Source organism: Piliocolobus tephrosceles, chromosome 21 (assembly GCF_002776525.5).
Source record: "Piliocolobus tephrosceles isolate RC106 chromosome 21, ASM277652v3, whole genome shotgun sequence".
Classification (NCBI taxonomy): Eukaryota; Metazoa; Chordata; class Mammalia; order Primates; family Cercopithecidae; genus Piliocolobus; species Piliocolobus tephrosceles.
Genome location: NC_045454.1, coordinates 15,500,091 through 15,521,407, shown reverse-complemented (window position 1 = coordinate 15,521,407; position 21,317 = coordinate 15,500,091). Strand labels below are relative to the sequence as shown.

The 21,317-nt window shown below is 54.4% G+C and overlaps 2 protein-coding genes across 3 annotated transcripts; both read left to right on the top strand.

The window, feature by feature from the left end:
- The first annotated feature begins 6,655 nt into the window (after positions 1-6,655).
- PRR19 (proline rich 19) lies at positions 6,656-7,810 on the top strand. Its single transcript, XM_031934866.1, has 2 exons — positions 6,656-7,256; positions 7,341-7,810. The coding sequence occupies exons 1-2, from the start codon at positions 6,656-6,658 to the stop codon at positions 7,808-7,810; spliced, it is 1,071 nt and encodes a 356-aa protein (XP_031790726.1).
- Positions 7,811-10,253: 2,443 nt separating this feature from the next.
- Positions 10,254-21,204, top strand: TMEM145 (transmembrane protein 145). 2 transcript variants are annotated; one of them, XM_023229498.2, is made up of 15 exons: positions 10,254-10,435; positions 11,216-11,290; positions 11,395-11,472; positions 11,556-11,642; positions 11,735-11,794; positions 11,936-12,020; positions 12,131-12,202; positions 12,315-12,383; positions 13,120-13,200; positions 13,301-13,379; positions 13,512-13,605; positions 14,350-14,522; positions 16,618-16,738; positions 19,736-19,942; positions 20,878-21,204. In XM_023229498.2, exons 1-15 carry the CDS (start codon positions 10,316-10,318, stop codon positions 20,956-20,958), a joined length of 1,482 nt encoding a protein of 493 aa, XP_023085266.1. In that variant the 5' UTR covers positions 10,254-10,315; the 3' UTR covers positions 20,959-21,204. The 2 variants fall into 2 exon arrangements, with proteins under 2 accessions (XP_023085266.1, XP_031790723.1); XM_031934863.1 differs by having other exon boundaries at positions 11,735-11,836; positions 20,430-21,204.
- The last annotated feature ends 113 nt before the right edge of the window (positions 21,205-21,317 follow it).

The following is a 21,317-nucleotide window of genomic DNA, read 5'->3' as shown; positions in this document are numbered from 1 at the left end:
AAAAAAAAAAAAAAAAAAAAAAAAAAAAAAAACTGAAGTACATATCTTTGCATTCCAGACATCACAGGACCCCAACTCAAAACACCGTGTGTGTGTGTGCGCGTGTGTGTGCGCGCGCGCGCGGCATAACATATAAACTACGTATCTTTGCATTCAAGACACCATAGGACCTGCGTGGACCTGCGTGGAGGGTAGGAGAAAGTGCAGAAAGAGAAAGGAAATTAGAGACGCCTCCAGGGCTCAGGTCCAGTCTGGCGTCCCTCCGGGAGATCATCTTGCAGATCTGCAGCCTCTACACCCCTCTCTAAACCCACAGGCCAACTGGGTGTGTCTGAGCTCTGAAACCTACATCCACAACCAAGGCCACCTAGGGTCGCGCCTCTCCCCGAACGCCGCCCCAAATTAATCTCAGACCTCAGTGTCTTCTCAGATCTCCCTCTTCTCTGGGACCAGGTGGGGGTCTCACTCCCCGCTAAATGTCCTGGTCATGTTCTTGTAGACCCACTCCAGGTGGGACCTTCCCATGTATTTATTCCTTCGAGGTGGATTGATACTGAGACAGAAATGAGTGTTATTCATTGTGTTTATGTTCTTTTTCAATCCACTTCCCTGGAACGGGCCGGGCACACAGTGGCTGTTCCACAAGTACTTGATGAATGAATAGTAAATGAGTGGGTCAGCTCCTGACCTTGTTCCAGTGTATTCAGGGAGACAGATCCAGACACAGAGGTGTAGGGGTGTCAAAGTTGTGTTTGAGACAGGGACCTCTGGGGAGGAAGAGGAGAAGGACTCTGAGGACTATGGGTTTCCTAGGAATAGTATCTCAGCTGGGTCTGAAAGATAATGAAGGCTGGTCAAGCAGAAAGAAAAGACACAGGTAATCACTTTCTTATTAGGCAGGGGGAATATTGTGAAATAACTTGATTTTAAAGTGTGAGGGAGGCTGGCGTGGAGGCTCATGCCTGTAATCCCAGCACTTTGGGAGGCTGACATGGGCAGATCACTTGAGGTCAACCAGCCTGGCCAACATGGTGAAACCCCAACTCTACTAAAAAAAAAAAAAAAAATTAGCTGGGCATGGTGGCACACACCTGTAGTCCCAGCTACTTGGGAGGCTGAGGCAGGATAATCGCTTGAGTCCGGGAGGCAGAGGTTGCAGTGAGCTGAGATGGCGCCACTGCAGCCCAGCCTGGCCGATACAGTGGCCCAGCTTGGGTGACACAGCGAGACTCTGTCTTAATTACATAAACAAATAAATAAAGTCTGAGGGACCCAGGTGCAGTGATGCATGCCTGTAGCCCCAGCTACTGGGGAAGCTTAGGTGTGAGGATCACTTGAGCCCAGGAGTTTGAGACCAGCCTGGGTAACATAGTGAGACCCTGTCTCAAGAAAAAAAAAAAAAAAAGGCAAGTGCCTGTAGTCCCAGTTACTGGGGAGGCTGAGGTGGGAGGATTGTTTGAGCCTGGGAGATGAGGCGGCAGTGGGCCATGATTGTGTCACTGCACTCCAGGTTGGGTGACAGAGTGAGTCCTTGTCTCCAAAAAAGAAGTCATAATCAGCCAGGCGCAGTGGCTCACTCCTGTAATCCCGGCACGAAGTGGGCGGATCACTTGGGGTCAGGAGTTCGAGACCAGCCTGACCAACATAGCAAAACCCCATTTCTATTAAAAAATACAAAGATTAGGCCAGGCGCAGTGGCTCACGTCTGTAATCCCAGCAATTTGGGAGGCAGAGGCAGGCAGATCACGAGGTCAGGAGTTCGAGACCATCCTGGCTAACATGGTGAAACCCCGTCTCTACTAAAAATACAAAAAATTAGCCAGGTGTGGTGGCGTGCGCCTGTAGTCCCAGCTACTTGGGAGGCTGAGGCAGGAGAATGGCGTGAACCCGGGAGGCGGAGCTTGCAGTGAGCCGAGAGCCGAGATTGTGCCACTGTACTCCAGCCTAGGAGACAGAGTGAAACTCTGTCTCAAAAAAAAAAGAAACAAAAACAAAGATTAGCTGGGCATGGTGGTCTATGCCTGTAGTCCCAGTTACCTGGGAGGCTGAGGCAGGAGAATCGCTTGAACCTGGGAGGTGAAGGTTGCAGTCAGTCGAGATTGTGCCACTGCACTCCAGCCTGGGTGACAGATTGAAATTCCATCTCAAAAAGAAAAGAAAAGAAAAGAAAAGTCGTAATTATGCCTTCAAGTCAGTGGTATAATAAGAGAGAAATTTTTGGCCGGGCGCAGTGGCTCAAGCCTGTAATCCCAGCACTTTGGGAGGCCGAGAAGGGAAGATCGTGAGGTCAGGAGATCGAGACCATCCTGGCTAACATGGGAAACCCCGTCTCTACTAAAAAAACAAAAAAATTAGCCAGTTGTGGTGGTGGGCCTCTGTAGTCCCAGCTACTGGGCAGGCTGAGCCAGAAGGGTGTGAACCCAGGAGACGGAGCTTGCAGTGAGCCGAGAGTGCCACTGCACTCCTGCCTGGGCAACAGAGCAAGACTCTGTCTCAAAAAAAAAAAAAAAGCAAAAAAAGGGAGATACTTTTTTTTTCTTTTTTTTGAGGTAGAGTCTCGCTCTGTCGCCCAGGCTGGAGTGCAATGGCGTGATCTCGGCTCACTGCAACCTCTGCCTCCCGGATTCAAGTGATTCTCCTGCCTCAGCCTCCCAAGTATGTGGGACTACAGGCGTGTGCCACCACACCGGGCTAATTTTTTGTATTTTTAGTAGAGATGAGGTTTCACTGTGTTAGCCAGGATGGTCTTGATCTCCTGGCCTCATGATCCACCCACCTTGGCCTCCCGAAGTGCTGGGATTACAGGCATGAGCCACTGTGCCCAGCTGAGAAAAAAAAAATTAAAAGTAAAGTCTGAGGGGACAAGTGTAGACAGATAAGTTGGAGCAGTTCCTGAAGCAAAACTTGGTGAGAAACAAAGTTTCCAGGCATTCTTCATTCACCAGGCCCATTTCAAGTTAGACATATTGGTCTAGTTTATCCTTCTAGCAACCAAATGAGGAAGCTAGTTTTATTACCAACCCCATTTTATAGGTCAGAAAACTAAGTCTGACCAGTTACAAACGTTTCCAAGGTCACACAGCCCAATTGTGCCACTTTGGGCATTTAAACTAAGCCTAGCTATGAATCACAACACTATACTAACTTTTTTTGAGATGGAGTCTTATTCTGTTGCCCAGTCTAGAGTGCGGTGGTGCGATCTCGGCTCACTGCAACCTCCACTTCCCAGGTTCAAACAATTCTCCTGCCCCAGCCTCCTGAGTCGCTGGATATATAGTCGTGAGCCACTGCACCCGGCCTAATTTTTTTTCTTTTAGGGGGTCTTGCCCTCTCCCTCAGGCTGGAGTGCAGGGGTCTGATGATGGCTCACTGCTGCCTCCACCTCCTAGGCTTAAGCGATCCTCCTGCATCAGCCTCCCAAGTAGCTGGGCACACGGGCATGCGCCACTGCGCCCAGCTTATTTACTTATTTATTTAATTTATTTAGAGACGGAGTGTCGCTCTGTCGCCCAGGCTGGAGTGCTGTGGTGCGATCTCGGCTCACTGCAAGCTCCGTCTCCCGGGTTCACGCCATTCTCCTGCCTCAGCCTCGCGAGTAGCTGGGACTACAGGCGCCCGCCACCATGCCTGACTAAGTTTTTGTATTTTTAGTAGAGACGGGGTTTCACCGTGTTAACCAGGATGGTCTCGATCTCCTGACCTCGTGATCTGCCCGCCTCTGCCTCCCAAATTGCTGGGATTACAGGCGTGAGCCACCTCGCCCAACACTAATGTATTTTTTGTAGTCAGGGTCTCCCTATGTTGTCCAGGGTGGTCTTGAACTCTTGGGCTCAAGCCAGTCACCTGCCTCTGCCTCCCAAAGTGCTGGGATTATAGGCGTGACCCACCACGCCCGGCTAACTATGTAAGTTTTCTAAGGAATATGTCTGTGGCTGCTTGGGGGACTGCTGTGCATGGGGGCTACCATGACCCTTCTTCCCCTTGGCACGCCTGGTCTCAACCAACCCCCAAAAGACCGCCGATAGCTATCGGAACCAATCAGCATTCAGGAAGGGGGCGGACCTAGTGAACCTCACAGCCAATTGGTGGATGGGAGGTGTTAAGACCAAGAAAGGGAGAGTTCTGAAATTGAGGCTGGGAGGGGCGGGGCTATAACCGGCACTTCCCTGGCACGCGCCTCTGGGTTTCCGTCCTCTCAGAGCCACGAAGGCAAAGGGCATGGAAAGGGCACGCGCATGCGTGTAGGGGTGCCCGAGGCCCGGAACAGAGCCAGGTGGCTTCGAGAGCTGGGGTCACCGCGGAAAAGAAGCCATTGCGCCCCACAGGTACTTGAAGTGGGAAGGGCCGGGGTTCGTTGGGTAGGAGACGTGCCCTTCCCCCACCCAGCTCCTACCAGCCATACCCGAGTCCCTTCACTCTGCGACCCCTGCCCTACAGCGGCTGGCCACCATGCTTCCTCTCCTACCCTAGGCCCTTCCTTTGTGATCAGGCCCTGTCCCTGATCGCGCCTCTGTCTCCCTTTCTGTTCTCTCGAGGTTTTCTCAGGCTCGCTGGACTTCTCTTGCTGCTCTCCCTCTCCTGCTTCTTTTAGTCTACCATCTCTTTCCACTTTCTGTATTCCCCTGTACCTCGTCTACCCCTGGATTTCTCCGTCCGAATCCCTTTCTGGTACCCCAGATCCCTCCAATCTCATGACCCCTTCGCCACCCTTCATCCTTTTTTTCTTTCTTTCTTTTTTTTTGAGACAGAGTCTCGTTGTGTCCGCCAGGCGGGAGTGCAGTGGCGCAATCTCGGCTCACTGCAACCTCCGCCTCACGATTTCAAGTGATTTTCCTGCCTCAGCCTCCTGAGTAGGTGAGATTACAGGCATTCACCACAACGCCCGGCTAATTTTTGTATTTTTAGTAGAGGCGGGGTTTCACATGATGGCCAGGCTGGTCTCCAACTCCTGACCTCAAATGATCCACCCACCTCGGCCTCCCCAAGTGCTGGGACTACAGGCGTGAGCCACTGCGCCTGGCCCCCACCCTCCATCTTTTAACTGTTTCCCCATGTCCCTGTTCCTAATAGCCTTTCTCTATGTCCTGGCTTCTCTTCCCATTAGCAGTGATTACTTCGACATCATGCTACCCCTGTGATTCCTTATCTGACCAAACCTTTTCCAATCTCTTTCTGCTCACTTATTTTCTCTCATCTTCTCTCTCTCTCTTTTCAGAGACAAGGTCTCACTCTCTTGCCTAGGCTGGGGCACAGTGGTGCAATCATAGTTCAGTGTAACCTCCAACTCCTGGACTCAAAGGATCCTCCCATCTCAGCTTCTCTAGTAGCTGGGACTACAGGTGTGGGCCACAGAATCCCAGCAAATTTTTTCTTTCTTTCTTTTTTTTCTTTTTGAGACAGAGCCTCACTCTGTTGCCCAGGTTTATCATGCAGTGGCACAATCTTGGCTCATTGCAACCTCCATCTCCTGGGTTAAAGCAATTCTCCTGCATCAGCCTTCTGAGTAGCTGGGATTACAGGCACGCACCATCGCATGCAGCTAATTTTTGTATTTTTAGTAGAGACGAGGTTTTGACATGTTGGCCAGGCTGGTCTCGAACTCATGGCCTCAGGTGATCTGCTTGCCTCGGCCTCCCAAAGCACTGGGATTACGGGCATGAGCCACAGCACCTGGCATCGTCCAGCTAATTTTTATTTGGATTTTTTTGTAGAGACGAGGGTCTCGCTTTGCTGCTCAGTTTGGTCTTGAACTCCTGGCCTCAAGCAGTACTCCCGCCTCAGCCTCCCAAAGTGCTAGGATTACAGATGTGAGCCGCTGTGCCTGGCCTCATCTAGTCACCCTAAATAGTATTCCCACCTCACCCAAAAACATCTCCCTATTCACTTATTTTTTTGTTTTGTTTTGTTTTGTTTTTGAGATGGAGTCTCACTTTGTTGCCCAGACTGAAGTGCAGTGGCACAATCTTGACTCACTGCAACCTCTGCCTTCTGGTTTCAAGTGATTCTTCTGCCTCAGCCTCCTGCCTCAGCCTCCTGAGTAGCTGAGATTACAGGTGTGCACCACTACACCAAGCTATGTATGTGTGTGTGTGTGTGTGTATATATATATATATATAGTTGTTGTTGTTTTGTTTTTGTTTTTGTTTTTGTTTTTGTTTTTGTTTTGAGACAGAGTCTCGCTGTTTCGCCCAGGCTGGAGTGCAGTGACATGATCTCAACTCACTGCAACCTCCGCCTCCTGGGTTCAAGTGATTCTCCTGCCTCAGCCTCCTGAGTAGCTGGAATTACAGGTGCGTGCCACCATATCTGGCTAATTTTTGTATTTTTAGTAGAGACGGGGTTTCACCATGGCCAGGCTGGTCTCGAACTCCTGACCTCAGGTGATCCGCCTGCCTCAGCCTCCCAAAGTACTAGGATTACAAGCGTGAGCCACTGCGCCTGGCCAATTTTTGTATTTTTAGTAAAGACAGGGTTTTGCCATGTTGGCTGGGCTGGTCTTGAACTCCTGACCTCAAGTGATCTACCAACCTCGGGCTACCACAGTGTTGATATTACAGGCATGTGCCACCGCGCCTGGACCTTCCTATTCACTTTGCTACTCCCCTTGACTTACCTGCATGCTGATGGCCACCCTATCTTTATATTCCAGGACACCATGGATACCCGGGGACCAGTCTCCCAACCTTTTCAGCAGCCTGAGAAACCTGGTCGTGTCCGCCGTCGGAAGACTAGGCGGGAACGTAACAAGGCCCTGGTGGGCAGCCGCCGGCCATTAGCCCATCACGATCCTCCTGTGGCCATTCGGGATCCACCTGTGGTCCCTACTGCCTCCAAGCTCGTGGTCATAACCCAGGGCCGGCTGAGCCGGGAGCATTGGGGTCTCTTCAACCACGAGGTGAAATCCCTAGATGTTGCAAGGCTGCTTAGCAGTGGGACACTGGTGCCAGGCAGCCCCACACTCCCCGCCAAGCCCTCTCCAAGCCCAGGCAGGGCCCAGGAAATAGCCCCACAATCCAGGGACAAAGAGAACCAGATGCCTGGAGGCTCGGGCCCAGGCCCACCCAGTTCCCCAGAGTTGCCTGGCGTGGGGCAGCTGCTGGCAGAGCTGCAGTGTCAGCTGAGTTTGCCACAGGCGTTCCCCCAGAGGAACCTGATTCAGGATGCCAGGGATGCCATCGTGCGTACCTTGCAGGCCTGTCATGGTTGTGTACCTGACCTTACACTGGTGCTTCGGGGCTGCCAGCCACCCTTGCCAGGTGAGCCTCGCTCCTGCCCCTGTACTCCCCTTCCCTTTGTTGGCTGTAGCTTAGCTGGCCTCTATGCTTCTTTCTCTGTGCCAGGGGCCAAGCCTGGGGTCCCTGAGAGAAAGATGACACCCTTCTGGATCAATAGCCCTGATCAAGTCCCAGAGGAGGGGAGGCAAAGGAAGCAACAAGGGACAAAGGAGTTCACCTTCCCCATGCCCTACACCTCCAGCATGCCCACTGCACACAGGGGGAGTATGGCACCGCCAAGACGTCCCTGGCCACCATACTTTCCCTCACTGTCTTCGCCATCTGGAACAGCCTGGGGTCCTCCAACAGCGTTTGACTTGCTAAAAAGCATCTGGCTGGTAGCCACGCCACCCCCTCCTCAGCCCTGGGGGGTTGGCCTCCCTCAGCCCCTGCCTCAGCCTTCATCACCCCTGTTGCCTCAAACCTCTGTCCTGGACTGGAGCCCCTGCCCTCCTTCCCCACCGCCCAGTCTCTCCTGGGTAGTGGCCCAGAGCAGTCCAGAAGCCTGGTCTTTTCCACCCATGAGACTGTACTGAGGAGGGGCTGAGGCTAGGGCTGGGGACAGATATCTGGTATTCCCAGTGACCTCAATAAAGTACTTTTCATGGCCTTCTTGATTTTCAGTGAGTTGCTGACCCAGGAGAGCAGCTTTCCTTAGCTCTGAGTTCTAGGTCCAAGATGGAGGGGATGGTACTGTGGCTTGTTACCTTCATAGGGTCTGAGGAGCCAGCATGGTGGGGAAAATTGGGGCTTCAATTAGTCCAACACATATGCCCACTGTGGCTAACTGTATACCTGACCCTGAGCTCTGGTGATGCTGGGGCCCCAGAGTGAGTGAGACAAAGGCCTTGTCCTCTTGAGGCTCCCAGTTTGGTGGTGGGCACACACAACCGCAGCTCCAATGGTTGTGTCTAGGAGAGCAAGAGAGGTGCAGGGGCTGGGGCAGTCCAAGGAGGGAGTGATGACTGCCCTAGTGAGGAGGGAATTCTTCATAGAAGAGCTGTGTCTTTTCTTTTCTTTTCTGTTCTTTTCTTTCTTTTTTTTTGGAGACACAGTCTCATTTTCTTCTCCAGGTTAGAGTGCAATGGCACAATCTCAGCTCACTGCAACCTCCGCCGCCCAGATCCAAGCGATTCTCCTGCCTCAGCCTCCCAAGGAGCTGAGATTACAGGTGTAGCGCCACCATACATGGCTAATTTTTGTATTTTTAGTAGAGACAGGATTTCACCATGTTGGCCAGGCTGGTCTCGAACTCCTGATCTCAAGTAATCCACCTGCCTTGGTCTCCCGAAGTGCTGCAATTACAGGCATGAGCCACCGTGCCCTGCCAACCCTGTAGTTTTCAAGGTTGGTGGAAACTTGGTACTTGTGGAAAAGAACATTTCAGGCAAGGGGAACAGCATATGCAAGTCCTGGAGGAGGGTGCATAGCAGATGTAGGGCCATTTTCACTCAGCAAATCCCTAGGCCACACTGGGACCTAGAGTAAGCCACATCTGGGCCTGCCCTTGAATGCCTCCTGGTGTGTGAGCACAGGGAACAGTGTATGTGCAGGCTCAGGGCAGGAGTGACAGATCAGGGCTGAATCTGGTCCACAGGCTTTTTAAAATTTCACCCACGATATGTTTTAAATGTTTGAATCAATTGCCTACTGTTACAAACCAGGCAGTTTGCTTTTTTTTTTTTTTTTTTTTTTTTTTAATTGCATTTCTGGCTTCTCTCAGAAAGAAAGAAAAAAAAAGGGATCTGGCAGCAGAACTACAATCCTTCCTGGCACAACTGGCCAAGTAGCGGAGGCCCCCTCTTTTTGGGATCCATGCTCTCCATTAAAAATGTTTCACTTATATTTCCAGCTTGGTCCCTTGGCTTAGAAAATTTTTAAAAAATGGTATTTTGAGCAGCCCCCAGTTTTCTGCAGTGGAGAAGGATAAAGCTAGAAATGTTTGTTGCAGTCTGATCAGGAAAATCAAGGTGAAGGGCATGGCTTGTACTCTGAAAAGCCTTTCTAGGGCTTGCTGTTGTCCACTGGGAAACCACAGGGTTGATACCCGCATAGAGGGGACTGGGCTGAGAGATCACAGGGCTGAATGACTCGGCCCAGGTCTTATGGTGGACAAATGACAAAGTAGGGGCCAGGCTGGGATTTGAATGAACCCAAGCAAGTTATTTCAACTTGGATCTGAAACATGCTTTTGGCTATCTCACACTACCACCTCTGTCTCACAGCAACCCAGTTTCACAACATGGTAAGCAGTGACAGGTCATGGTCAGGCAGAGGGGTACGGTGGTTATACTGATGGCTCCACCACCACCATGGAGTGTAACGAGTGGCTTGCCCTCTCTGTGCCTCCGTGGGCACTTCGAAGGGTGCATCAGATCTAGAATGGTGGCAACCCCAGGATGGACACAGCTGGGGGTGGTTGCAATAGAGGTGGTGATGGGCAATCAAAGACTTGTTGGCGCCAGGCGCGGTGACTCACGCCTGTAATCCTAGCACTGTGGGAGGCCGAGGTGAGCAGATCACTTGAGGTTAGGAGTTTGAAACCAGCCGGCCAACATGGTGAAACCCCATCTCTATCAAAAATACGAAAAAATCAGCCGGGTATGGTGGTGGGCGCCTGTAATCCCAACTACTCAGGAGGCTGAGGCAGGAGAATCGCTTGAACCTGGGAGGCGGAGGCTGCAGTGAGCCGAGGTCGCACCACTGCACTCCAGCCTGGGTGACAGGGCTGGATCCAGAGAAGGCAGTCTGGAGGAGGCATGGCTTTGGAAGACTTGAGTTCAGTTTAGGACACGGGAAACCATAGGTATCTACGGGACTCCAGGAGGGGAGGGCTGGGGCGGGGTGACAGAGGATGAACGTCCCCCCTCCCACGCGTTGAAGATAGGAGTCAGGTAGGGCCCTCTTGTAGGAGGGGGCGGGGAACGCGGCGCCCGGCGGCCCCTTTAATCGGGGGCGCGCTCTGGCCGGCCCGCGCGCTCTCGCCTCCGTCGCTGGGCCGGAGCGGGAGCCGGAGCGGAGTCGGGGCTGGAGCTGGCGGAATGGAGCCCCAGCGCGCGCCCGCGCTGCGCCGCCTGCTGCCGCCGCTGCTGCTCCTGCTGCTGTCACTGCCCCCCCGCGCCCGGGCCAAGTACGTGCGGGGCAACCTCAGCTCCAAAGAGGTGAGCACGCCAATCCCTCCTCTGCCGCCCGCCGGCCCCCGGGAGACGCAAGGGAGGCGAGGGGAGCGGGTACCGCCCCGCCCCCTGCCGCCTCTCCTGGCGGACTCAGGGAGCCTCGGGGGAATGGGGCCGAGGGCAATGGGGGACTGGGCCAGAGTCGAGGCTAAGAGGAGCCGTGGGGTCGCGGCCAGACCTGGGGGTTGTAGGAGGCATGTTGAGGTCAGAGCTGGGCGGGGAGGGGGAGCAGGTTGGGAGAGTCAGAGTTTGGGAAGGGGGGTGGTGCAGAGGTGGTGCTGAAGGGACAGCACTTTTCACTCAGCAGAGAGCCCGGAGCTCACTGCTACACTCCCGCTCAAGACCGGGAGGGGGCCGTTTGGAAGATTCCCCTGCGCGGGATGGTTTTTGGGAGCACGAGGTGGGGTGCAGGGGAGTGTGGATATTGGGAGAACGGGGTCAGATATTGGCCAGGACACGAGGTGGCCAGGATGGGCATCTGGCCCCTAAGGTCTTTCTGGGGCCTCCCGGGAAATGCAGGGAGGAGTGTTTGAATGGAGGGCAGGAAACTTGGGGGGGGGGGGCAATGGAGGGAGACAATCAGGACGACAGGAATCCTGGACCCACAGTGATGGGATCAGGGAAGGATTTTGGAGGTGACCTGGTCTCCTTCTAGTATTTGGGAAGCCAGGTACCTGGGGGGTAGGGAAGAAAAGTTGGGGGTTTATGGAGTAAAGAGTTCTTGAAGGACTCTCAGCAGAGGATCAGACTGGGCCCCTTTTTCAGGACTGGGTGTTCCTGACAAGATTTTGTTTCCTCTCGGATTACGGCCGACTGGACTTCCGTTTCCGCTACCCTGAGGTGAGTCTTCCCCAACGCTCGCCATACTGAGGCTGGGTACTTCCCTTGGCCTCCAAAGGCACAGGCTGCCCCAGCTCCTCGCCCCCAACATCTGTGGTCTGCAGGCCAAGTGCTGTCAGAACATCCTCCTCTATTTTGACGACCCATCCCAGTGGCCAGCCGTGTACAAGGCAGGGGACAAGGTGAGGGCTGTGAAGAGGGCATGGGGGAGTGGGGATAAGGTCGTGGCTGGCTGAGGGAGTGACCCTGTCCCTGCCTTCCCTAGGACTGCCTAGCCAAGGAGTCCGTGATCCGGCCAGAGAACAACCAGGTCATCAACCTCACCACCCAGTATGCCTGGTCTGGCTGTCAGGTGCAGGCCTAGCCTGGGGCAGTGGGCAGGTGCTGAAGGATGGTGCCTTGCGGGCATCAAGGGCAGGCTTCAGCCTTCTTGCTTGACTCCAGGTGGTATCAGAGGAGGGAACCCGCTACCTGAGCTGCTCCAGTGGCCGCAGCTTCCGCTCAGTGCGTGAAAGGTGGTGGTATATTGCGCTCAGCAAGTGTGGGGTAAGGTGCTGGGGTGGCCACCTGGGCCACCTTCTCTTTGCCTTTCTGCCAACCCCCAACTTGCCCAGGGCCCCTCTTAGGCCTCCATACTCCCCACAGGGTGATGGATTGCAGCTGGAGTATGAGATGGTCCTCACCAATGGCAAGTCCTTCTGGACACGACACTTCTCCGCTGATGAGTTTGGTGAGCACGTGGGGACCCAGAAACCAGGCTCTCTGTGGGACACCAGAGCTGGGTGCCCATTGAGGGGACATCCACCTGAATGAACCTTACTCCTCTTATCAAATTGGCAGGGATCCTGGAGACAGATGTGACCTTCCTCCTCATCTTCATCCTCATCTTCTTCCTTTCTTGTTACTTTGGATGTGAGTCTGGCACATGGGGTGTTAGGGAAGAGACAGGAGGGAGTAGGTTTGGGGGAGGTGAGATGCTCTCCCTTTCTGCCTGTGGACAGCCTTTCCCTACCCTGCTTCCTAGATTTGCTGAAAGGTCGTCAGTTGCTCCACACAACTTATAAAATGTTCATGGCCGCAGCAGGAGTAGAGGGTGAGGTTCTGTGTCCCAACTTTTGCGTTCTGGAAGAGGAGGCACTTGGGGCCAGACACCTGGACTCCTGGGTCCTGGGGGAGGAGGGGCTGGGGGCCTGAACTCCTGGGTCCAAGGGAGAAGGGGCTGGGGGCCTGGACTCCTGGGTCCTGGGGGAGAAGGGGCTGGTGGCCTGGACTCCTGGGTCCAAGGGAGAAGGGGCTTGGGGCCTGGAGCCCTGGTTCCTGGGGTAAGATGGGCTGGGAACCTGAACCCCTGGTTCCTGGGGGAAGAGGGAGTGGGACCTGACACCCCTGGGTCCTTGAGGAGGTATAAAGGCCTGAACTCCTGAGTCTGGGGGAGGAGGAGCTGGGAGCCTGAACTCCTGGGTCTGAGGGAGGAGGGGCTGGGGGCCTGGACCCCTGGGTCCTGGAGGAGGAGGGGCTGAGGGCCTGGACTCCTGGGTCTGAGTGAGGAGGCGGTAGGGGCCTGAACCCCTGGGTCTGAGGGAGGAGGGTTGGGGGCCTGGACCCCTGGGTCTGAGGGAGGAGGGTGTGGGGGCCTGGACCTGTGGGTCCTGGGGGAGCAGGGTTGGGGGCTAGACTCCAGATTCTCCTAGCAGGTAAGTGGGGGTAGAAGGTCTGGAGTCCTGAGGGAGGAGGCGGGGCTCAGACCACTTGGATGGCAGTGCTAGAGGACAGTGATGCCCCAGAGCTGCTTTCTATCCTTTCTTCTCTGCCCATCCCCCCCCCCCCAGTCCTGAGCCTTCTGTTTTTCTGCATCTACTGGAGTCAGTATGCCACCGATGGCATTGGCAACGAGAGTGTGAAGATCTTGGGTGAGAATGAAGCTGGGTGGGGAGAGGGTAGAGCCCAGGGTTCAGGTCACGCATCAGGTCTGAGCCTGGCTCTGAGCCGCCCCCTCCTCCCTTCTCCCAGCCAAGCTGCTCTTCTCCTCCAGCTTCCTCATCTTCCTGCTGATGCTCATCCTCCTGGGGAAGGGATTCACGGTGACACGGTGCCCGGGCAGGGCGTGCTCGTGGGGCGGCTGGCGGGGGAGAAGGACAGGGGCAGGGTGGGGGAGGGGGTAGGCCTATCCTCCTCCCTGACGGCCCCCACCCTGCTGTCTCCCCTCATGGCCTGCCGCCAGGGGCCGCATCAGCCACGCGGGCTCCGTGAAGTTGTCTGTCTACATGACCCTCTACACGCTCACCCATGTGGTGCTGCTTATCTACGAGGTGGAAGTGAGTCCCACTGGCCCCTGGTCAGGCCCCGCTTTCCACTGCTTTTGGCACTGCCTCCCCCTTGACCTGTCTGCTCGCCCTTGCCCACATCGCGCTCCTGCTGGCTCGCTCTCTCTCCCGCTCTTTGATTTTCTGCTTCCCCATCTGTCTAAGTGATTCCTTCTCTCTTCACCATCCCGCAGCAGCTTTCTTCCTCCTCCCTCTGTCTCTCACTGTCTGTCACACTGATGCTCAATATCGTGACTAAGAGTTCAGGAGTCACACAGACCTGGATTCAACACCAGCTCTTCCACTTCCTAGCTGCCTGACCTTGGGTGACGACCTCTGTCTCTGGGCCCATTTTCTTCTTGGAAAATTGGGAGGATCTTACCTAACCCATGGGGCCCCTCTAAGGCTTTCTATCTTCTATATGGCTTTGGCCAAAGGGCTTCCCTCTTAGCCTCAGTTTCCTCTTCTGTGAAATGGAGCAATAATAAGACCTACCTTGTTGAGTTGATGCTGATGGAAAAACTCACACATGGGAGGTGTTTAGCCCCGTGTTGAGCACACAGTAACTGATTTATTCTCTTCCTGTCTTTTTCACCCTCTCTCTCTACCTCAATATGCTTCTGTCTCCGTGCCTGGCTCTCCTGTTGCTTCTGTTCTGACGGAGTACCTCTGTTCCCATGTGCCCAAGGGTGGGATCCGGGGACCCTAATAGAGGGGAGGAGGCCAGGCTGTGATGGACCTCTCCCGTGGGTCCAGTTTTTTGACCCAGGCCAGGTACTATACATGTATGAGTCGCCGGCCGGCTACGGGCTTATTGGACTGCAGGTGGCGGCCTACGTGTGGTTCAGCTATGCTGTGCTCGTCTCACTGCGACACTTTCCTGAGAAGCAGCCTTTTTATGTGCCCTTCTTTGCTGCCTATACCCTCTGGTGAGAACTGGTGGGCCCCAGCTTGTCTCTGCCTCCCTCTCGGGGCTCCCCAGAAGTGGTTGCCCCCCATCTCAGACCCTCCATAGTGAGGAAGATGGGCTTTTCACTCAGGCAGCTGTCACCCAGAATCTGACACTTACTCACTTTGTGGAAAATTACTTTCACAAGCAGTCCATCAGGTTTATCCATAAAACAACACGATCTCCTCAAAGGGATATCTGGAGCAAGCATAGGCCACTAGATGAGGGCCGTGTGTCTGGCACATAATAAATGTTCAGTAAAAACTATTGTAGGCTGGGTGTGGTGGCTCATGCCTGTAATCCCAGCACTGTGAGAGGCCAGGATGGGTGGATCATTTGAGGTCAGGAGTTCAAGACCAGCCTGGCCAACATGGTAAAACGCCGTCTCTACTAAAAATACAAAAAAATTAGCCAGGCATGGTGGTGCACGCCTGTACTCCCAGTTATTCAGGAAGCTGAAGCAGGAGAATCCCTTGAACCTGGGAGACTGAGGTTGCAGTGAGTTGAGATCGTGCCCCTGTACTCTAGCCTGGGCAACAAAGTGAGACTTCATCTCAAAAACAAACAAACAAAACAACAACAACAACGACAAAACAAAACAAACAAAATGAAAAAACACCCAAAACTATTGTAATTATTATCGTTCACCATAACATAGCAATAAGGTTGGCAGATTCTGAGCCAGACTGCCCAGGTTCAGATCCCAGCTCCAAAGCTTATAGATGATGTGACCTCAGACAAGCCCATTAACTTCTCTCTGCCTCAGTTTCCTCACCTTTTAATGGAGATGGAAATTTTATCTGCCTCATAGAGTCACTGTGAGAGTTAAATGAGTTTATGTATGTCAAATACTTAGAAACAGGCCTGGCATGCAATAAGTCCTTACTTCTTATTATCTTTTGTTCATTCATTCATCAAATATGTATTTTTTTTTTCTTTTTGGAGATGGAGTCTTGCTCTGTCGCCCAGGCTGCAGTGCGGTGGCACGATCTCAGCTCACTGCAATCTCCGCCTCCTGAATTCAAGCGATTCTTCTGCCTCAGCCTCCCGAGTAGCCGGGACTACAGGCGCATGCCACCACGCCCAGCTAATTTATGTATTTTTCGTAGAGATGTGGTTTCCACCTTATTGGCCAAGCTGGTCTGGAACTCCTGACCTCAGGTGATCCACCTGCCTTGGCCTCCCAAAGTGCTGGGATTATGGGCATGAGCCATCACGCCTGGCCTGATTTCTCTTTTGTTTTTTTTTGAGACAGAGTCTCGCTTTGTTCCCCAGGCTGGAGTGCAATGGCGCTATCTCTGCTCACTGCAAGCTCCGCCTCCTGGGTTCACCATTCTCCTGCCTCAGCCTCCCGAGTAGCTGGGACCACAGGCGCCTGCCACCATGCCCGGCTAATATTTTGTATTTTTAGTAGAGATAGGGTCTCACTGTGTTAGCCAGGATGGTCTCGACCTCCTGACCTCGTGATCCACCCGTCTTGTCCTCCCAAAGTGCTGGGATTACAGGTGTCAGCCACCGCGCCTGGCTTTTTTTTTTGAGATGGAGTTTTGCTCTTGTTGCCCAGGCTGGAGTGCAGTGGTGCAATCTCTGCTCACTGCAGCCTCCGCCTCCCGAATTCAAGTGATTCCCCTGCTTCAGCCTCCCAAATAGCTGGGATTACAGGAGCATGCCACCACACCCAGCTAATTTTGTATTTTTAGTAGAGATGGGATTTTGCCGTGTTGGTCAGGCTGGTCTCAAACTCCTAACCTCAGATGATCTGCCTGCCTTGGCCTCCCAAAGTGCTGGGATTATAGGCGTGAAACACCATTCCGGCCTATCTGTTGATTTCTTATTAGATGCCAGGATTTGGGGTGGTGTGGAACTGAGTTAAATTGAACCTCATTCTTGCCCCTCAGAATTTCCCAGTCCAGTCCTGCCCCATTTCAGTCTCTGGCTTCTGAAGGTCACACTGGCTTCTCTCCAGTTTGGGACCTGCCTGGGGTCTGTGTGTGTACATGGCAGGGGAGGTGGGGCTATAGGGTGGGGTGGAGGACAGGAGCAGTGTCTTTGCTGACCCAATACTTCCCCTTCAGGTTCTTTGCGGTTCCTGTCATGGCCCTGATTGCCAATTTCGGCATCCCCAAGTGGGCCCGGGAGAAGATTGTCAATGGCATCCAGCTGGGGATCCACTTGTACGCCCATGGCGTGTTCCTGGTGAGGATGGGCATCCGTGGGGGCAGAGGGGAGGACCCGAGGGTGGAAGATGCGTGAGGCTCCTACACCTGAACTGCTGGACCTCCTGTTCCGAGGTCTTGATCCATTTTCCCTTTAGTTATTCTTCCTTTATTGAGCGCCTGCTTGCTTCCTGCAGGCTCCTCTACTGTGCCCCTCAGAGTCCATTTTCTTCTTTTTTTTTGAGACAATCTCACTCTGTCTCCCAGGCTGAAGTGCAATGGCTCGATCTTGGCTCCCTGCAACCTCTGCCTCCTGGGTTCAAGTGATTCTTCTGCCTCAGCCTCCCAAATAGCTGGGATTACAGGTGCTTGCCATCATGTGCGGCTAATTTTTTGTATTTTTAGTAGAGATGGGGTTTCACCATGTTGGTCAGGCTGGTCTTGAACTCCTGACCTCAGGTGATCCACCCATTTCAGCCTCCCAAAGTGCTGGGATTACAGGCCTGAGCCACCTCTCGGGGCCCATGTCCATTTTCTTCCGTTCCTCTCTCCCACCTTGTGTCCTGGCTTCTTTCCTCAATCCCCATACTCTCTCTTTGCCCTCCCTTCCCATTTCCATTCCTGACCCTGTGTCCCCATATTCTTCCATTTCTCTTCTGTATCCCCACTGCCTTCCCCACTCTCCTTGATCTCTCCACTCTCCCCCTGCCCCCACCCACATTCTGCCATCACAGGCCATTGTTCAGGAAGAAGCAGCTGGGGTTGCACAGGGTGAAGCTTTTGGGCTCCTGGGTCGGCATCAGGAGGGTACAGCACCACATCTATTTTTTTTTTTTTTTTTTGATACGGAGTCTTCCTCCGTCACCAGGTTGGAATGCAGTGGCACAATCTTGGCTCACTGCAACCTCCACCTCCCAGGTTCAAGCGATTCTCCTGCCTCAGCCTCCAGAGTAGCTGGGACTACAGGCATGTGCCCGGCTAAGTTTTGTATTTTTAGGAGAGATGGGATTTCACCATGTTGGTCAGGATAGTCTCTATCTCTTGACCTCGTGATCCATCCACCTCGGCCTCCCAAAGTGCTGGGATTACAGGCATGAGCCACTGCACCCGGTCCCCACCACATCTATTCTTTACCTGTGTTCACATCCTATCTGACATTCTTGGTGACAGTTCTAATAGTCATTAATTTATTCATCAGTTGTTCACCGGACACCTGTCTTGAACCAGTCTGTTTCATTCTAGGAACATCCATATGCATTTATTCCTGCCCTCTTGTTTAATTGTCAGAGCAGCTCCAGGAGAGGGTGGATAATTGACATTGTTCCCACTACACAGAGCAGGGAAGCTAAGGCCCAGAGAGGAGAAGTGACGTGCTAGGGCTCAGTGGCCTTTGGCGGCAGGCAAATACTTTGAATCCTGTCCTTCTCCCGCAGACCGCAAGGTCTGAAATGAAGGGGGACCAGAAAGGGAAACAGGCATGACCAAGTGTCCCAGCTTCTGACTCCAGGGATCTACAACATACACCGTGTAGGGAGTGGTCCCAGCCACCAAGGGAGGGGACAGGTCCCCATCCTTTGCCTCAGAACCTGACTTAGGTACAGACTCGCTCACCTTCCCAGGCCGGTCCATGCTGAAGCTCTGCAGGAAGTCAGAAAGGGACAGAAAGAGAAGAAACGCTGAGAACCCACCATGTGCCAGGCTCTGCACCAGTGGTTTTCATTTGCACCCTTTCATCTTTCCAAGTAGGCACTACAATCCCTTTTCCCCACAGCGAGGCTCAGGGAGTTTAATCAACATGCTGCAGATCCCACACTCAGTGAGCTACAGATCCCACAGGCGGGATGCAGGCTCAGAATGGCAAGCGCGGCACCCTTCCTGCTGTATCTCAGCCAGCTTCCTTCCTAAGGATGCTCACGTTAGCTCAGTACAGCTCCACCTGGGTATCCCACTGCTCATTGCTTTCAGCTCCTTGTTCATTTTTACAGCACAACCTTAGAGGAGCTGTGTTAGGCTTCTGGGATATGGCGAGGGAGTCACAACCAGTCCCTGCCCTCGTGACCTATCAGACTAACTGGTACCAGACATCCCTACATTCCACCAATATTTATTTTATTTTATTTTATTTTACTATTTTATTTTATTTTATTTTATTTTATTTTATTTTATTTTTTGAGATGGAATCTTGCTCTGTCATCCGGGCTGGAGTGCAGTGGCATGAGCTGAGCTCACTGCAACCTCTACCTCCTGGGTTCAAGCAGTTCTCTTGCCTCAGCCTCCCAAGTAGCTGGGATCATAGGCGCACCACCACACCTGAATAATTTTTGTATTTTTAGTAGAGACGGAGTTTCACCATGTTGGCCATGCTGGTCTGAAACTCCTGACCTCAGGTGATCCACTCACGTAGGCCTCCCAAAGTGCTGGGATTATAGGCGTGAGCCACCGCGCCCAGCCCACCAATATTTGTTGAAGGCTTATATGTGCTGGCATGGTTCTAGAAGGTACTAGGAACTCAGTAGGGAACAGAAGAGTCTGGTTCCTGCCTCATGGAGACATTTTAGAGTCTATTAGTTGCTGTCCAATTGAACTTTCTGTATTTATGAAGATATTCTATTATCTGCACTTTCCAATATGGGAGCTACTAACCATATGTGACTGTTGAGCACTTGAATGTGGGTAGTGTATAGTGAGTGTGTAGTGGGGAGTGTGACTGACCAACATTTAAAATTTATTTTGATGAAATGTAAGCTACATGCAGCCAGTGGCTATCATACAGTGCAGGACGCTGACCCTAACCAGTCAGTGATAGCTCAGTGATCAGGGCTCTGATGGAGGAAGCACAGGTCAAGTTGTGTTGAAGGGAAAAGGTGAGGGTCCAGGGCACCTCGAGAGCCCAGAGGGGGGCACCTAATCCAGTGTGAATGGCTTCAGGGAATTGTGGGGGATGTCAACTGAAAGGGAATCCTTCGGACCCCAAGTTTATGGGGACAGCCTCCGGCCTGACAGTCCCTCTCACACCTGCTCCTGGCCCTGGCCTCAGATCATGACCCGCCCATCAGCGGCCAACAAGAACTTCCCGTACCACGTGCGCACGTCGCAGATCGCCTCAGCTGGAGTCCCTGGACCCGGAGGGAACCAATCCGCTGACAAGGCCTTTCCGCAGCACGTCTATGGGAACGTGACGTTTATCAGCGACTCGGTGCCCAACTTCACGGAGCTCTTCTCCATCCCCCCGCCCGCCACCTCCGTAAGCCCCGCAGCCCCAGCGCCCGAGGAGCTGCTGGCGCCGCCCCTGGAGTACCTGACCCCGCTCCCGGCCCCGCCGCCGCCCCCGGCGTCTGGGCGCCTGAGCCCTCCCCCTGCCTTTCGCACACCCCGCGCCCCAACACCGCGCCGCGACCGTCCCCTGGCGCCCGCGCCCACCCTCCCTGACTGGGTCCTGGCGCTGTTGCGCACACCCCTGCAGACGCCCTGCGCCGTGCCCCCACCGCCCGCCTTCCGCGGCTCTCCCCCAGCTCCCCGGCCGCCGCCGGAGTTCGCCCCGCGCGCCCCGACGCCGCCTTTTGAGTACCTGGCCCCGCTGCCCAGGCGCCCCGCCACCCAGTCCTTCCCTGACTGACACGTGCGTCCATACCGGGGGTGGAAGGGTTCTCCGGGGGAGGGGGACGGGCCTTCGGGGCCGCATCTGCCCCGCGAGGGTCCTGGACTGCCTCTGACCCTGACCCCCCTCCCAGGCCGGGAAGCAGGTGGAGGAGACGGCGGTGGCGGCGGCGGTGGCCCCGAGGGGCCGCGTGGTGACCATGGCCGAGCCGGGCACAGCCTCCCCCCCACTTCCCGCTCGGTTCCCCAAGGCGGCCGACCCGGGCTGGGACGGCCTGACGCCGCCCTACCAGCCGCTCGTGCCCCAGACGGCGGCGCCGCACACCGGCTTCACCGAATACTTCAGCATGCACACGGCCGGGGGCACCGCACCCCCAGTCTGAGCACCCCTGCCCGCCCCTGCCCCATGGGCCGTGACCGGGCTCCGGACCCCTGCTTTATCCCGGCCCGAGAGCTCGGCCATCCCGGGCCTTCCCGACCCTTCCAACCCCGCGCGCCCAGGTTGGGTACGCTGCGTCCCGCCCCTCTCCCCTCTGTGCCAAACGATCCCGCGGGAGCCGCTCTCCCCGTCCCCTCCCTCAGCCCCTGCCCCGAGCGGCGCCGGATTCTGGGCTCCCGCTGTTCCGTGACCTCCGGCCCCCTGGCCCCCTTCGAGACCTCTGACCCCGCTGGACTCCGGAACACCCGTGGTGACCGCCGGGACCCTGCCTGTGACTCTCCAGGACTCTGCGACCCCGGGATGGATATTGCGATGCTGGTCTCGACCCTGAAACCCTCCCTCGGATCTGTGACCTCGGACCTGTGCTACGTCTGCCCCTATCTCCATTCCGGGGGCCTTCCCTCGGGTCCCTGGCAGAAAGGCATTTCCCCCTTCTTGCCAAAATAAAAAGGATTCGTTTTTATCTATAACATGACTTCTTTTACATCTTGATGGTGTTCAGCGGCGGGGCTGAGCCAGAACTATGTCAGGCTCGGGACCTCATTGTGTCCATCTGTGAAATGGGAATTTGGAACCGGAGGCA

What these genes read in the sequence shown, in the direction of transcription:
- PRR19 (XM_031934866.1), top strand. Translation starts at nt 6,656, where the DNA reads ATGGATACCCGGGGACCAGTCTCCCAACCTTTTCAGCAGCCTGAGAAA. An exon ending in CTGCCAGCCACCCTTGCCAG is followed by an intron (nt 7,257 to 7,340) that starts GTGAGCCTCGCT and finishes TCTCTGTGCCAG; the next exon opens with GGGCCAAGCCTGGGGTCCCT.
- TMEM145 (XM_031934863.1), top strand. Translation starts at nt 10,316, where the DNA reads ATGGAGCCCCAGCGCGCGCCCGCGCTGCGCCGCCTGCTGCCGCCGCTG. An exon ending in TGTACAAGGCAGGGGACAAG is followed by an intron (nt 11,473 to 11,555) that starts GTGAGGGCTGTG and finishes TGCCTTCCCTAG; the next exon opens with GACTGCCTAGCCAAGGAGTC. An exon ending in GGCCGCAGCAGGAGTAGAGG is followed by an intron (nt 12,384 to 13,119) that starts GTGAGGTTCTGT and finishes CCCCCCCCCCAG; the next exon opens with TCCTGAGCCTTCTGTTTTTC.